This window comes from Lepidochelys kempii, chromosome 6 (assembly GCF_965140265.1).
Source record: "Lepidochelys kempii isolate rLepKem1 chromosome 6, rLepKem1.hap2, whole genome shotgun sequence".
In the NCBI taxonomy this organism is placed as follows: Eukaryota; Metazoa; Chordata; order Testudines; family Cheloniidae; genus Lepidochelys; species Lepidochelys kempii.
In genome coordinates this window covers 22,920,031-22,936,656 of record NC_133261.1, presented here as the reverse complement: position 1 = coordinate 22,936,656, position 16,626 = coordinate 22,920,031, and the positions used below count along the sequence as shown (strand labels likewise).

The window sequence follows — 16,626 nt, the reverse complement described above, 5'->3', positions numbered from 1 at the left end:
AGTGGGATGCCACAAAGAAACACCCCTGGTGGTTATGAAAGTAGCACTATGAGTTGATTATTTCAAATTAACTTCACATAAACAGATATGATTAAAATAAATGGGAAATATGGTAGTAACACAGTAGAAATACATAAACTATCTTATGATAAGATGCCACCAGATCCCTAGAATTCTGAGAGAGGTTCTGTCTTCAAGACGGACAGTATGATGACTGACATGTTAAAGAAAAACGGACAATGCTAACTCATCAAGACCACAGATTATTAGAAGTTATCAATACATTGAACCTCTGGTGCTAGGAATTGAGACTCCATTATCTGATCTGTCATCTCCTCTTGCACATCTATTTACCAGTACAAAACAGTGCTAATGGGAAGAGTTCCATCACCTTATCTCTCCACATACAAATAGGAATAAACCCTGGTTAAATGTATTGCAGCAGCATGCACGCAGTTCTAGGCACTTTCTACTTAGTCAAAGATGGTCTCTGCCCAGAACAGTTTACAATCTAATTCCTTTTTTGCAAAATAGGTAGTTATGAAAGTTAAACATACCATATTCCCATTCCTTGTGACTTAAATAAGGCACCACACTTTGTGATGTGCCATAACTAGTATAGTTAGATAAAAGGTTTTAAAAAGCTAAAAAACAAACTTTCCCAAAGAAGTGATCAAATTAGTATGGAGGCAATCAGTCTAACAACTGAATATTAAATAAATCGTATGAGAGAAACATAAAATCTCTGAATAACTATTTTCTGGTTACATGGACTTTAGTTTTTTGAAGGTTAGTAGATGGCCTACCTTTTTTAAGATTTCACCACCAAAGCGCACCCGAATGCAAATATATTTAAAGAGGATTCGATCCACTGGACAGGAATTGGCATTCTAGAAGGAAAAAAAACCAAAATTTAGTACCTGTCCCATCAGTTAGGGTCATATGCAGAGTTCTCAACTCAAATCAGTTTTAAAAGGGCTGTTTCCATTTACTTGTGTGATATGTACCATCGTAGTTAAAGGACTAAACATCTACATTTTAAGTTTGCTTTCCTGGGTTTATTCCTTGACTGCTGCAACTTACACCAGACTTGCCAGACTAGAATCTTATTTTGCAGAAAAGAACATACTAAATTGTCTAAGTTAGCTCTAGGTCATTTAAATGTCCACACAAAATTGCCGAAGTGGTATAACCATTTTGCCAAACGTTTCCTTGGAAAAAAAAAACCAAAAACCCTGCTTTTTTTAAGACATGCAGACAAGCTTTTTTGAGGTTGGGAGTGGGGCAGAGTTAATGAGACAATGATAGCTGAAGCAGCCAATCAACAATTTTAAAATGTTGAAAAATGTTACTGAGTGCAAACACTACGTTTCTGTTTATTTGTTTAATTCTGGATTAAGACCAAGTAAGTTTCAGAGCAAATCATCTAGTCCGCCTTCTTGTGGCCCTTCCCTATGCTCAAATATGTAACAGATATTTAGCCTGATTCTGCAATAAGCGTGCAGAAATTCCGCTGAAGTCAGTAAAAATTCCATACAGAGCAGCTATGAAACTAGGCTCGTAACATGCATGCCTGCTTTTTAAACATGCAAGAAGTCACCCACTCACTCGGTAGTGACCTGCTCTACTATGCAAGAGACCTAAGATCAAGACTCTGAGCCCAATTTCTTACTTCCTAAAACAGAAGCCCAAGAGACAGTGGAGCAGAAGCAGTTTGTCATCTTGCCATCATTGCTCTCGATTAAATCTCACCCCTCTTTGGCCTTAGCTGCGAGAAGGGAACAAAAAGGGATGCAGGGAGACTGAATGGCTAGGAAGGGAAATAAGTTAACCCTCCACAAAATGTGATCGCTGCCAAATAAAGCAGTATCCAAGTTTTTGAAAATGTTTAATTAAGAAAGTGGATTTGAATATTCCAGCTACTTGCTGATATATCCTTACCATAACTCAATAGATCTTTACCAAGATATTACTGCAGGCTGATCAGAAGACAGACAGGTGTGAAAGCTTAACACGCTATCTTGGATAAAAGAAGATAAGAAAAAGGACTTACTTTAGACCACTCCACTATACAGTCCAAGCAGAAGTAATGGGCACAGCTCTCAGGAGTTCCAACAGCCTGATTCCTAAAGGTGTTGAGGCAGATGGGGCAGTTTTCAGCATCATCATCAGAAGAAATGTCCCCTCCATTTGTCTGTGGCGTTGTTTTCAGAGAAACGGTTGTTTCCCCAACAGCAGTTTCCATTTCTTCCTCTTCAGCATAGTCATCTTCTTCCTCATCTTCAGAATCTTGAATATCTTTAAAAAAAAAAAAAAAAGCTTAAATGTACTGCGGGGTTCCAGCATAGGAAGACACTAGTCCAGAAAGAATCCTGAGTGAGGAGATGCTTTTGGGAGGGAAGGGTAAGTACAATCTTTTTATCACAAGCCTAGACTGATTTTTCTCCCTCTACTTTATCAAAACACTAGATATTCCTTAAAAAAAAAAAAAAAAGGATGCTATTAAAGTCTCTCGGTAATCAGAGTTGTGATTAGTCTTGCAGAAGATTAAAAGGAGACACAGCAAAATAAGAAGTATATCGCTGGTGGTGGTGAAAGAGTATAAATCAGGTTGGTACCATTTTTCCATCACAATATTCAAAAAGAGTAGTCATTCACTTTTTCATAGGAACTCTAAAGGGTATAGAGCACAGCCAGACATTCCCAATCATTCCAGAATAGGAACAAGATTTTTTGGAAGCGACTAGCAATTTTGGGTGTCCCACCAGAAACATTAAAGTCTCGTTAAAGTACAGAGCACTCACCCTCCAAAAATATCAAGCCTATTAAGGTGTCTTCAGTGGTGCACCCAAAATTTGAGATCCAAAAATCACTAATCACTCACTAATTAGTATTAATTCTCATTCGAGGCAAATACCAGGGCATTTCTCCATCCACAATTTTTAGAGAAAGGTTAAGTGTCCAACAAATACATAATTCATCTTCAGAAAGGTTCCTAATGCAGTTATCAGATAACACCAAAATATTATGTAATACTTTCCTCATAAAACAGGAATAGCATATAGTGTATCATATATTTCACAGTCAAGGCTCAGGAATGACTATTTTAGAGGACTGATAAATATCTTTCTGGCACGCAGTGCTCAAATCAAATCTGTACTCAATCAATCTAAACAGAGTGACTTGGAAAACTCTGGTCCATTCAGCACATCTTGCAGGTTGTGGGGAAGAAATAATTAAAATCCTAAAATATTTGATTCTCCTGGTTGAACTTCAGTTTCAGTAAAGTACTACTCTACATAAGCAGACAATAATCACATAATTGTGAAATTCTATTAATTTCTCTCTGCTTCAGTTTGTTTGGTTTTTTTAAGTGAACATTATTAAGGCCAAACACACCTTGAAAAACCTGAAAAGTCACAGCATTTTATTCCCAAGGGTTATGCTCACAATTTTAGCTTTGTAACCTCATACTTACAAAAATCAAGTGTTTTTTGTAATAAGCTGTAGAATGCATTGCTGGCAATCTTACAGCATTTCCATATGCAACCTAGGGCACAAGTACGCCTCTAATACTTTGTTACAGTGCCACTTGGGCAAGCAGGTATTATTGCACTATACAAGATTCTGGTTCTTTAACGAATCCAGGCAATACTGCTTTTGTCAATTTTAACATATTACTTGGCAAGATTGGCCCAGCAGCAGCAGAGAACTGAGCACATTCCACAACAGCTGCAAGCTTTTTATTTTTTGAAACCACATGGCATTGTTCCTTTTAAGTTTTCTTAAATGTCTATTTAGATTGTGGTTGCACCCAGAACATGTTATGCACTTCCTAGACACAAAGGAAGACAATCCCTGCCCTAGAGAGAATACAAGCTATAAGGAGACAGACAGGTGGGGAAAAGGTATATAACATACAACCAGGAAGATTAGGACGATGCTGAAAGAAATTAAATATGTGCACTACAAGTGTAATAGTTGTTCACTGCATTTCTTTAACGAATTTCCCTAAAAAGCACTTAGCACAGATTCAGCACTTTCAGGACTTCAGTTAGAGTAGCTTGAGCACAGTCCATTTCACCAATACTTTCAGAATGACAGACAAAAATATAACCAGTCACTTAATACCTGCATGGATAGCTGAGTAATAAATGCAAAACCAACAAACATACACCCCATTTTACCACTGCCTGTAAAAGAAACTGAAGTTACAAAATCCTACTTTAGTTTGAGCATACAACAATTTCCACTGCTAGACTCTGAGAGACTCCTCTGCACCACTTATTACCTAAAATTGGTGGATTACTTTCCATGGTTAAGTTAGAGGTGTGTTTTGGTTCGTTTGTAGTTTATAAGCAGGGGGTCCCCTTCACCCTCCATAACATCATTTTGCCAACAAGGAAGTTACATTTGAATAGAAATTAAAAATGAATTGGGAAAAAACACAAGACTTCTGAATAATTAGCAGGTGCTAAGAGTACATTATTATTAACATACTATGGTGATAAGTGTCACAGAATATTTAATAAAAAAACATTCATTTATATGGCATGTGTAAGAGTGGCTCAAGGCCATTTCTTACCAAGATGCAGTTGGAGTAAGGGAAACAGTCACTAAATTCTACTTTATTAGCTTAAATACTAGCATTTTAGCCAAACAAGAGCCAAAAATGCTTAGACTCCTCTTTTAATGAATCATGAAAATGGTTATAAACATTGGATTTACATTTTGTTGCTACTTTTTGGAAGGAAAACCATAGCCCCAGTTTCTCTCTTCCAGCCATCAAAAACATTTGAGGTAAACAAACATACAAAAGCATGTTTAACAGACTCACCCTCTAAATCTTCATCTTCACCTTCTTCCTCATCCTCCTCACCCCCATCTTCATCAGTGCCATCTTCTTCCTCACTTCCTGTATCGTCTTCTGAATCCCCACTATTTCCATCATTGCTTTCTTTTAAAATGACAAAAGGGAAAACACTAATTGCATCTACTTTGCACGTGACCACTCAATAAGCATATACTGCAAATAAAAAGTATGTGGGATAGTCAAGTACGTATCAGAAATCCTGCTGTGCACAAATTCATATAGAAACTGAAACGACAGCTATCCAAGGTGCTTTTTGCAGCACATCATTTATTATCAAGCTGTGACGGCACTGTTCAGTGTTTAATTGGCTAGTAGTGTAAAAAAGCCAACAGCTGGAGGCACAGAACCTATGAGATGGCATAAAGATTTAAGTTTTTCTCCCCCAGAACAGATATTTATCTATAAATACTACTTATTTTGGATAGGCAAATACTATTTCTAACCAAAACGGAAAGTATACAAGTACAGAGAGTGGTTTGAGCTACCTGCTTCACTCAGGAGCACTAGATTTGGTTTTTTGCTTAGTGCAGCATTCTTGTTTATCAGTTCGTCCTGATTGTCATCATCCATTGCAGGGCATTGGGAATCAGCTCCCTGAAAAAAAGAAGACTCAAGTAAAACACACATTCTAAAAAGTTTGACAGCTCACTGTTTGAATAAGCATAATAATTTTCTGCTCAGCACACAATGAGAAACAGTGGCTCTAGAGAGGTATATACATTGTAGAGGATGTTTGTAAAATGCATATCATGCTTTAAGTGAAAAAGCCAAAATGCAAATCCCTCAAATGTGTAACTTGTTCCAGTTTTCAGAGATACACATTATGGGTCAGAAGAATGTAAAATTTGTTCCCAAATTTGTAGTTAACGTTTTTCAATCCTGCACCTACTGACATCCCTCTTGCTGAAAAGTGGCATTTCTGACAGCACCATAAGATCCCAAGATAAGACTACTAATATTAAAGCAGAATGTTAAACACTTCAATTGTTACTCCTTAAAAACAATTTTTCTTTGATTACTTATCACTTATGTAAGCTGGAAAAAAAAAAGGGTACTTATGGCACCTTAGAGACTAACAAATTTATTGGAGCATAAGCTTTCGTGAGCTACAGCTCACTTCAGCTGGAAACTGGCTTTACACTGGGCTCCCGAACTAGTCACTGACTGAAAGTGGCCACGCCCACTACACTTAAGGATACAAAATGTAACTAGAAACTTTGTTTTCCAATTCATTTCACCCATGATCCCCAGAGAACCATATTTTGTCAAGTAAAGTTTTAGAATGTTGTGATGAGCTAAATAGAGGCAGCTTTTTCTCAAGTTTGGTTTACACTTACAATTCAAAATTTCTTCGTTTGGGCCAGTGAGAACAAAAACAGGGAAAAGAGAGTATCCCATGTTATATCCAAGAGCCACAACTGTAAGGGGTTTTTTGCTTCCCTGGTTGTTAAAAGTTTAGAGTGGCAAGAAGTCAATTTGCGAATGTCAAGGGTGCTGAGTGGACCATTTATAGAGGAAGTTACAGATATCAGAGTCTACAGCTCACTGTATCCTTTGAAGGGAACCCAATCCTTGTACATAAGTACATAAATTCCAGTTCTCAACAGAATTCAAGGACTAATTGAAAAGAATTTATTAAAGTACCAAAGCACAATCTCAGTATTTTTTCCAGGACAAAAAACCAGGCAAAAGAACACGGTGTTTCAGACAGTCTAAATAAGTCTTTTCCTTGCACCGCTCCATAATGAGGTGTAACAAAAAACCCCCACAGATCCCATGACCAATCTTTCAAAGAAACAAGGAGACATGGTTTAGTGCACACTAATGCAACTAAAATTAATTGTTGTGGGTCAGTACAGGCTGGTAATAAACTGACAAACACTGAGTGATGTGCCAGGATACAAATCCATAATTAATGACAATCAAGCCATTGCTTTTACTCCACATGCTACGAGTACAAACTAAGAAACAAAGATTACTGTACAATTAAATATATTAATCTCTGGCTTGCTTACAGAAATCTTGTTTAAAAATACATGTGTTATGTCAGGATTCCTAGAGGCTCTCTTCAGAAAAGGGATATAGAAATTCTCCTATGAATGTGATGAGGTTCTAATTAGTTGCCTTGTTCTCCCTCCCACTGCGAATAATAGATACTAAAATAAGCTCTGAAACATCTCAGCGCTGTATGTTTCATTGAGATGCTCATGATGTGCCCTGAATTACACATCTTCACTCAGTCATTTCCTTTTGAAGCCATGTAGCATAACCCTGCACTAAATTAACAGCCTTAAAAATGCAGGTTTCACTAACCCATAAGACTAAACTATAAAAGCACTCTTTAATGTTAAGTGAAAAAAACAAAAAGTGTATCCTTAGTCAAAAGTTCCATTGACTTCAATGGGAATCTATCCTGAGTACAGGATTAAGCTTCTAGATGATTTAGTAACAGGGGTGTTTAAAAAACATTTACATTTGATGAAGACTGAATCACTTTCAGCCAAAGTCAATCAAAGTGATGTAACTGAAAGGATAAGAAGCACCTTAAAACTGCTAGTTTCCATTATCAGTTTTTCAAGTTTCAGTAGTGCATATTTATGTATTTAAAATGAGTCTCAAAGCCATCATATACAATATAATTAAATACTACACTAGTTGCATTAACTATACAACCATAATATTGTGGTAAAGTTGGGAAATTCCAAAGCTAAGATTCCTAGAGCAACTTTAGTCAGGCTACATTGCTGAGGTGGTTAAGTTTCTTAGAAATTCTTGTTACATTTATAGAGTACAACTTGGAATTTAGTTAATATTTCTATTAATGTTACATGTATCATCACAAAATACATAGGACAAGCAATGTGGCCAAGTTCACATCACTGTAAGAACCTTAATATTTGTACTTCCTGACCTTTTATTTTAATTTTCCATCTTTAATCCCAATCCAGGTTGATGCATTTCCTCTTTATCTTTTGACTGTTATTATCCACACTCACCCTTTTACACAATTTCCAAACTATCAAAGGTCCAAAATTTTAAAGAAAATGTGAAAGTTATGGAATCCATAGCTAAAATTCAGCTTTATCATAAAGTTCACCTTCTCTCCTTTCCCCACTCTCTTTACAGCATGAACTTCCATCTTTTCTCTCTGTCCTATGGCTTACAAATGAACTTGAATATCCCTATGAAGCTTATTACAACAACAACAAAATCAGACAAGAAGTGAACTGGAAGAGTAAGAATCAAACTTTTAATGATAGTTCTAAGGAATGGTCAAGTACACGTCTTCATGATTTCAAATGTACATGTATTCATTCATTCTGTTGCTTTGGAATGACATAGCCACTAGTACTATCTTAATTTGTACAATATTTTCACTCTGCTTCTCCAATGAAAGGTATCCATGAAGTACAAACGCAGCCAAATTAGCCACTGTTACTCCAAAAACCTACCTGATATAACTGATGACACAGTTATGACCAAGGCCCCATTCTGCATTTGCAATGTACTCAAAACACTCAGTTAAGTTAATGGGAAGTTTGCATTAATAAAGAACACAGAATCAAGCCCCAAAAAAGAAAGTTTCACATAGGCATTTGCTCCATGAGAAATTTGGGATAGAGAAGGGAGAAGACACAGCCTATGCAAATAGAAGGTGACAAACTGAAGCTAAAACAGATTCTAGTTTCTAAAGAGAGCAAACAATGGAGTTCACAAAAAACAAAATCATACTCGACAGCTGCCCCTTAAAAGAAAAACTGACAACGACAATGCATTTAAGGAGCAGTATTTTCTCAATGGCTCAGGTCCATTGTTTCTGGAATTCAATCCCACTGAGCCTGAGCCTAGCCACTTTTAGAGCAAGAGGATCTTTTTTTCCACCAGATCTGGAGTATATCATTTGTGCATTTACATATGTTAACCTTTCACAACTGGAGATGCGGGTGCAAATTTGGTTTGGGCCACAAGTGAAGATAATTTAAACGCTGTCCAGACCCTCACAATTAAACATGCTGTCAGAAATAACAGTCTCTATTCTGGAAAGCAACAGTACTGGAATACCACACTCGCAGATCATGACGGAGACACACTAGCAGACTTTGTGGAGTAAGACGGAAGCTGGGGAAGCTTACACAGTGATAGTACTGTGTAAGTCAGAGCCCTCAGCATCCATCCACCACACCACCAAACCCAAAGAGACCTTCACAGCCTTCTGATGTTCACCTAACTCTGAAACTTGCACTCTGGATGTTTTCTGCTTGGATGTGTCTTGCCATTAAGTGTTGGTCCACTTGCATCCTGTCAACATCCCCAGTTACTCAATCTCACGACACCTGTTCATTGTGCCTTATCATTCTCCCCCTATGAGTCCCCTCCCTCTTTACATATTCCCATCATACTCTCCCAACCCCTTCCCACAATTCTTTCCCCTTACCTTCAAACCCAACAAATGTCTCAAAAAAAATTAAAGCTAAGAGGGGGAAGGTTGTTACTATTTACTTCAAATTCATAAAAAATACTGAAGTGCACCTCTGTGCATATAGTTTACGCACCCTTCACACAACCTGAATACACATCTTATGTACACCAATTTAAAATAAGCCCTAGAAATAATCACTCACACACACACCAAAAAAAAAAAAAAAATTCAAGTGGCTGTAAAAACATTTAAAAGATGAGCTCTGCAACATCTTAATAAAACATCTATATATAAAACAATAAGTAAATGTCAGCTGCCCAGATCACTGCTTGTATGCTGATCCTTTCCCTCACTGTTCTTCTGTCTTCATCTTTATAAACTGTGAACTCAGAGCAGAGACTGTCTTCTGTAGGTGTGTGTGCACAGCACAGTGTGAGGTCTACCATAACATACATCATAACCCCATACTTTCCTGTGAACGTTATTTATTAGTCTCAACATAGAAACAGAGTTTTAAGTCATTTACATTTAATTATGAAATAGTTAAAAAGCAATTTTCAAACTTGTACTTGCAAGAGGTTCTCTGAAGGAACAAAAGATTAAATGCTGAATGAATCTGTTTTGGTGGGAAAGGGGTATAATAGGTCATTTAAAAATTACCCAGGACCCTGACATTTTTATAAATCAACATTTTAATCCAACTGCACTGTCATCTTCTTATGTTGGGTACTTCGAGCAACCTTTAGGTCTACCATTCATTTTAAAAAAATGAAAAATTTCTTTTAGTCTACTTGCAGAAGCATTCTGGATTACAGAGACTCATGAGCCAAGAAAGCAGAAGTCAGTTAGATTTTCTCATATCTTTGAGGTTTTCAATTCCATTATTTTGGTCAATTATTTTGTTTTGATGACAGTAATCGGGAAGATACACACCAGGGAATACCTACAACTAAACTTAAATCTCATAAAGACTCGGCATGTAACTTCCAGACTGCACTAACCAGGAAATGTCTATTTTATTTGGGTTTCATAGTACTGAAATTGTGCAGTTCCCACTTAATGTCTGACATCAGAAAATCACTGGATGTGATTCAGGTTTCAGAAGCTGCAGTAACTAAAAACGCACATAAAAGTTATAAAGATCAAAACCTCATGAGGCTGAGAAAAAGGCTGGAGATACACAGGTTGACGACCACCATGATATGCTGAATGTAAAGCAACTAGAAGTTAAATTGACTCGGAAAAAAAACAATAGACTTAGACATATTAGATAAGCTTTGGGTTAGCAATAATTCCTCTACAGTTTACTGCTGTATATTTCAACTACATTATACATAATGTTGGAATTTGCAACAATAAGTCTAAATCTTTATTCCAGGCAGATTACAATCAGACTTATGCCTACATATTAGGAACTAGAACCACATAACCAAAGCCCTTACTATATTTTAAATAACTGTAAGGAATGATGCAAAACAACATAATCAACTTCCTAGAGTCCCAGAACCCATAACTGCAAAAAATGTGACACCTCTTCCCCCAAAATGAGGAATCTGAGACTATTTCAGATCTCTCTGTAAGCATCCGATTTGGGTTTTAATATCTGGCCTAAAGAAGCTTCCAGTGACAGAAGCCATATGACAAGCTTTCAGCATGAGAAAAGGCAATCAGTGTATGTACAGTATTACAAGACTTGAATCTTGACTAAAGATTGCAGTCTCAGTATTAATGGTTTAGTGTGAGATCTTTAAGGGCTCCCATTCTTCTGATGATTAGATGCTCTAATAAATAGGCCAAAGCAGCTAAAATCAGAGTAGTCATAATAAACAGATCCAAACTATTACAGGAACTCAGAGAACCAGAAAGCCGCAGTTAAACTTGACTTGCATGTGGTTAGATAGCATGGGAGGCAAGAGAGGAGGTTTGCAACTTCCTAATTATCCACTCCCTGGCCTACAGTGGCTTTCACCAGATAACCCACTGACACTTCTGAGGTGAAAGACCAGCATGTTACAGCACTGGCTGAGTATCCCCTTGTGGGCCAACATCAGACTGCTGTATTGGACCCAATCTTTTGCTCCCATGTGCTTTTAGATACACTGGGTCCAAGCTGTGTCCAAATATTGTCTCTTAGTCTGACCCTTTCAGGCCCACTGTCAGGATAGACTCCACCCCTTCTTGGATGTGGTACCCCATAGTCCAGCTGCCCTGAGCCCCAGAACCAGTGCTAGCCCCTCAAATTTGCCCAATATCTTATGCATGCCCTCCCCCAAGCTCCACCATTGGTTCTCTGTGGTACTGTTTAGCCTTTCAGGGACCTCATGAGAATTGAAGTAAGTAACACATAGACTTTACAAAACATCTTTAAACCTTGCACGCTTCACTCAAAAAAAAACAAAAGATATACAGATATATGGAAAAATACCCCCCTGCAAGCAAGACGCTTCCCCAGTTTCCTCAACCTCCTGAGAGACCTGTGTCTTAGGGTCCTCCAGCATCCTTTTGTGTACACACACACACACACACACTCCTCTTTTGGTTCTGATCTCTCTTTGCTACAGAGTCACCTTTTACCAACAGCTTCTCCACTATCATTCCCCTGAGGCTTTTCCATTCTCCCATCCTCTATGGACAGGGACAAAAACAGATCAGTTGTGTCCCCCTTGGACGGCGGTACAACAAAACAATACAGGGATCAAGACCTGGTAAGTATCACTGATTGGGTTATCCACAGCCATCGTCTGCCTTCCTGCAATGTCTGAAAACACCCAGGACTACCTTAACGCTTTGCATCCATGTAGCAAACATCATGCTATAATACTCATAAGAATTATAGCTATGTAACACTATTTGATTATCTCTCATATCAGATCAGAGATAACATTTAGCAACTTAAGTTGCAAGAATCATACTACAGTCAAAGAACTGAAGGCACTGAAAGCAAGGCACCAGTGCTATCTGCACAATGTTAAAATGAAATTAGATAACACAAGGTAATCTATATTTGGGGAAAATACATTCAAGTATTAGCACCACAGGGTCAAATTTTAAAAGTCTCCTTCCAAATCTACACACAATTTAAATGCTGTGAAAAGTTTATACATGTAGACATGAAGGTTCCATGCAAGCCTCACCTATGCAGATAGCTGAGATGCCAACCAGCTGGAGTAATTCTAAATATTACAAAATAGTTTAAAACATGCGAAAAACTAAAGCTTTTTCCCATTGGCTGTTGATATCACACACACACACACAATCCAATAAATGACGTGTGATCATATCAACAAAACTAGCTAGTTTTCTTATCTTTCTGTATGTTTCATATGATCAGTAAGAGGCACTGCAAACAGGGCAATTACTACACCCAACACCCCTGAGGCAAGCTATATTCACCTCAATGTGTCTTTCACATCCAGTTTCATTGCTAAATTGTACTTCAGAGGACATTCGAAACACTGAGATCAAGCCACACAGTGCCCATATCAATGAAGTAAGCAGTTTTGTGATGGTCCGTACTTTACTAATGTTAACATTCTCTGCCTAAAGGCTTGATACTGCATTTACTACAATAAGATAGCTTTTTAAGTAATATTTTTAAGGGTTTCGTAAGAGACACCCAGAAGTTACAGCTCTGAGCTTTTAAAACCCTAGCCCATCTTGCTGGGTGGGTTTGACAGCAACCAGATCGTCAGCCTTTGATTTGACAGAACTGCAGTCCTGCCCCCTAAGTCACACGGAGAAAACGGCCCCTGCCACACATGCGTTTAGTAGAAAAACCGCTTCAGAGGGGTTAGCCGTGTCAGTCTGCATCCGCAAAAACAACGAGGAGTCCTTGTGGCACCTTAGAGACTAACACGCTTATGTGCCACAAGCGAACCTCGCTGTCGTTGTTTTGTTTGTCTTGTTGTTTTGTTTTTTTAAAAGAAAAAAAACAGCGTTTCTGAAATGTAACCTCCAGCACCTCGGTCGTGTTCCCAAAGGCCAGTGGCTACCGCTTATGTAAGCGGAGCTGGGGCTCCGCCACCCTGAGCGAGAGCGACCGCGGGGCGGGGCGGGGCGGGGGGGGGGACACGCTGCGGAGCGGCCCGACGGTGGAGTCCCCTGCCCGCGCGGAGGCCGGCTGGCGGGCGCGGGGAAGCGATGTGGTCTGTGGCCAAGGACGACGAGCGGCCAGGACAAGCCCCCGCAGCCAGCGCGCGCCGAGCCCCCCCCCCCCCCGCAGCCTGCGCGCGCCAGAGTCTCCCTCCCGAGCCCCGCGCGCGCTCCACCCTCCAGCAAGCCTCTCAGGGCGGGCTGCCCACCCGCGGGGCTCCCTGAAGGCGGGGCTCTGCCCGCGGGGAGCGGGGGGGGGGGACGCTCCGAGAGCTAAGCCGGCGGGGGGGGGGGCTCCGAGCGCTAAGCCGGCGGGGCCCTCCCGCTCCCAGCCTCCGCGACTCACCCCCGGAGAAGACCCAGCGCCGCCGTCGCGGCCTCGCTCAGCAAACGCGCCGCCGCCGCGCTGCCCGGCTGACAAGGAACTGGGGGGGGGGGGAGGGGGGGGCAGACTAGGCCAGGACACTGAGTGGGGGGGACGCAACGGCGCTGGGATCCCCACCCGGAACCGGGCTCGTAGCACTTCCGGGTCACGCCGCGAGCGCCGCTTCCCCCACAGGGCGGGGACACAAGCTGCCGGGTTGAACCATCGAGTCTACGGCGGGGATGAGGGGGAGGAAGAGTGGGAAGTAGCGGACCGAACCATTGGGAGGCTGTAAGGAGGGGGAGCGTGTATCTCCGCCCTGCCTGGGCTGTGCCTGTACAAATTTAGGGCAGCTCAGTAGCTGCTGAGGAGCATTCCCCCCTGCTAGGGGGAAGGGCTGTAGCGCTGGCTGCCATGTGGGGGGCACACACGCCAATCACCAGCAAATACTAGTGGGCAGGGGAGCCATATCACCCAGGTTTTGCTTGTCCCACTAGGAGCAAGACACCAACACCTCGAGGGCGCTGCCCCCATCCTCCGTACACCGCCCCCAGAGACCGCCCTGGGCATGCCGTGTGCCTCGCTGCCAGCATCGGGGTGGCGCATGCCAGGCAGGGATCTGCCATGGCCACAGGCCACATGAGCTGCAGCCTAGGGCATGCTGGGCCCATTGTCCACACCGTCATGGGTTCCAAGGCCAAATGGGACCAGTGTGACCTTGTCTACGCTACAAAATTAAGTCAACCTACGTTAGGTCAATATACAACCACCACAACAATTATTGCAGTTTTTCGTGTCCACACTACCCTCCTCACCAGGAGAACTTGCACTGATTGGGGGCGTGGGGGGGCCTCACAGCTGGATCCCCCCCCACCCTGCTTGCACAGGGCTGACAACTTGGCCCACCAGCCTTGAGGCAGAGGGGCACCACCTATGAGCCCACGCAGGGCTGACAGCCAACAGGTGAAGTAAGTAACATGTACATTGTGATCTTAACTACATCGACCCAAGCACTATGCCTCTCACGGAGGTGGAGCAGGTCGGTGCAGAGGGTGACTTACATCAGCGGTAGCAATGTTGTAGCGTACATGCTTACACAGTTAGGTTGGTGTAAGCTGCCTTACATCGACCTAACTCTGTCGTGTAGTAGACAAGACCTGTGATCATCTCATCTGACCTCCTGTGTAACAGGCCATAGCACTTCCACAACATTATTCTGAGAGCATATCTTTTAGGAAAAACATCCAATCTTGATTTTAAAATAGTCAGTGATGGAGAATCCACCACCACCTTTGGTAAGTTGTTCCAATGGTTAATTACTCTCACCATTAAAAATTTACACCCTATGTCCAGTGTGAATTTGTCTCACTTCAACTTCCAGCCATTGGATCATATTATACCTTTCTCTGCTAGATTGAAAAGCCCATTATTAAATATTTGTTCCCCATGTAGATACTTACAAATATTTTGCCCTCCCCTGCTCTAGGATGCTTCCTTCTAGTTGGATATCTCTCCCGTTTACCTTTTCTTTCTTTACTCAGGGATATATTTACAGGCTACAGGCCTGGGACACCAGCAATTAAAGGGCAACACCCACCAACCAAAAAGAATTTACCCATATTATTAAAAAAATCACCTTAACTTGACTTTTGTATAACTGTTGTTCAGACTAGATTTAATGGTCCCTTCTGGTCTTAAAATCTATGATCTCCCATATTACACAGGCCATAGAATTTCACCCAGTTACCCCAGTTTTGAGCCCAGTCACTTGTGTTTGATTAAAGCATATTTTCCAGAAGGGTATTCAGTCTTTATCCAGGGATGAAGAATCCATCCTTCCCTTGGTAGTTTGTTCCAATGCCTAATCACTGTCACTTAAGAAAAAATGTGCCTTATTTCTCATTTGAATTTCTTTGGCTTCCCCTGCCAGTGACTGGTTCTTGTTATGCTTTTTTATTATTTATTATTATTATTATTATTTTTGTTGCTAGATTAAAGAGTCCTTTTTTTTTAAATTCCCTATGAAGGTACTTATGCACTGTACACTCAACTCACCTATCCATCTTCTTTTCAGTAAAAGACTGAGCTCTTTAAGACTCTTACTATGCCATTTTCTCCAGCCCTCAATCAGTTTTGTAGCTCTTTTCTGTATCCTCTCCAATTTTTCAACATCTTTTTTAAAATATGGACACCAAAACTTTATGCCACATTGCTATATTAGTCTCACCAATACTGTATACAGAGATAAAGTCACCTCTCTACTCTTACTCACCCTTTTATACATCCAAGGATCACATTCGCCCTTTTTGCCACAGCTTCAAGCTGGGAGCTCACATTAAGTTGCTTCAGAGTAGCAGCCGTGTTAGTCTGTATTCACAAAAAGAAAAGGAGTACTAGTGGCACCTTAGAGACTAACCAATTTATTTGAGCATAAGCTTTTGTGAGCTACAGCTCACTTCATCAGATGCATTAGCTCACAAAAGCTTATGCTCAAATAAATTGATTAGTCTCTAAGGTTCCATTAGTATTCCTTTTCTTTTTATTAAGTTGCTTGTCCATTATGACCCATAAAACCTTTTCAGAGTTACTGCTTTCCAGGATACAGTCCCCCATTCTGAAGGTATGGCCTGCTTTCCTTGTGCCTAGACTATGACCTTTTATTTGGCTGTATTAAAACACATTTTGTTTGAATGGGCCCAGGTTATCCAGCGATCCAGATCACGCTGTATGACTGCTGTGTCCTCATCACTGTTTACCACTCTGCCAATCTCTGTGTCAACCACACATTTTTTCAGCAGTGATTTTATATTTATTTCCAGATTGTTGATAAAAATATTGAACAACATCAGGACTAGAACCAACCCCTGAAATCCCTAG

The 16,626-nt window shown here is 40.6% G+C and overlaps 1 protein-coding gene across 2 annotated transcripts in view; it reads right to left on the bottom strand.

Annotated features, from left to right (window-relative positions):
* PHRF1 (PHD and ring finger domains 1) overlaps positions 1 to 13,913 on the bottom strand; it is a 45,146-nt gene extending 31,233 nt beyond the window's left edge. The window contains exons 1-5 of one of the 2 annotated variants that reach the window (XM_073347124.1): positions 13,732 to 13,913; positions 5,359 to 5,467; positions 4,838 to 4,957; positions 2,054 to 2,298; positions 807 to 890 (exon numbers count right to left, since the gene is read on the bottom strand). In XM_073347124.1, coding sequence (XP_073203225.1) covers positions 807 to 890; positions 2,054 to 2,298; positions 4,838 to 4,957; positions 5,359 to 5,443 — 534 coding nt within the window. In that variant the 5' untranslated portion in view covers positions 5,444 to 5,467; positions 13,732 to 13,913. Of the gene's footprint in view, positions 1 to 806; positions 891 to 2,053; positions 2,299 to 4,837; positions 4,958 to 5,358; positions 5,468 to 12,686; positions 13,331 to 13,731 lie in introns of those variants that run through there. The other variant, XM_073347123.1, reaches the window with a different exon arrangement.
* Positions 13,914 to 16,626: the final 2,713 nt, after the last annotated feature.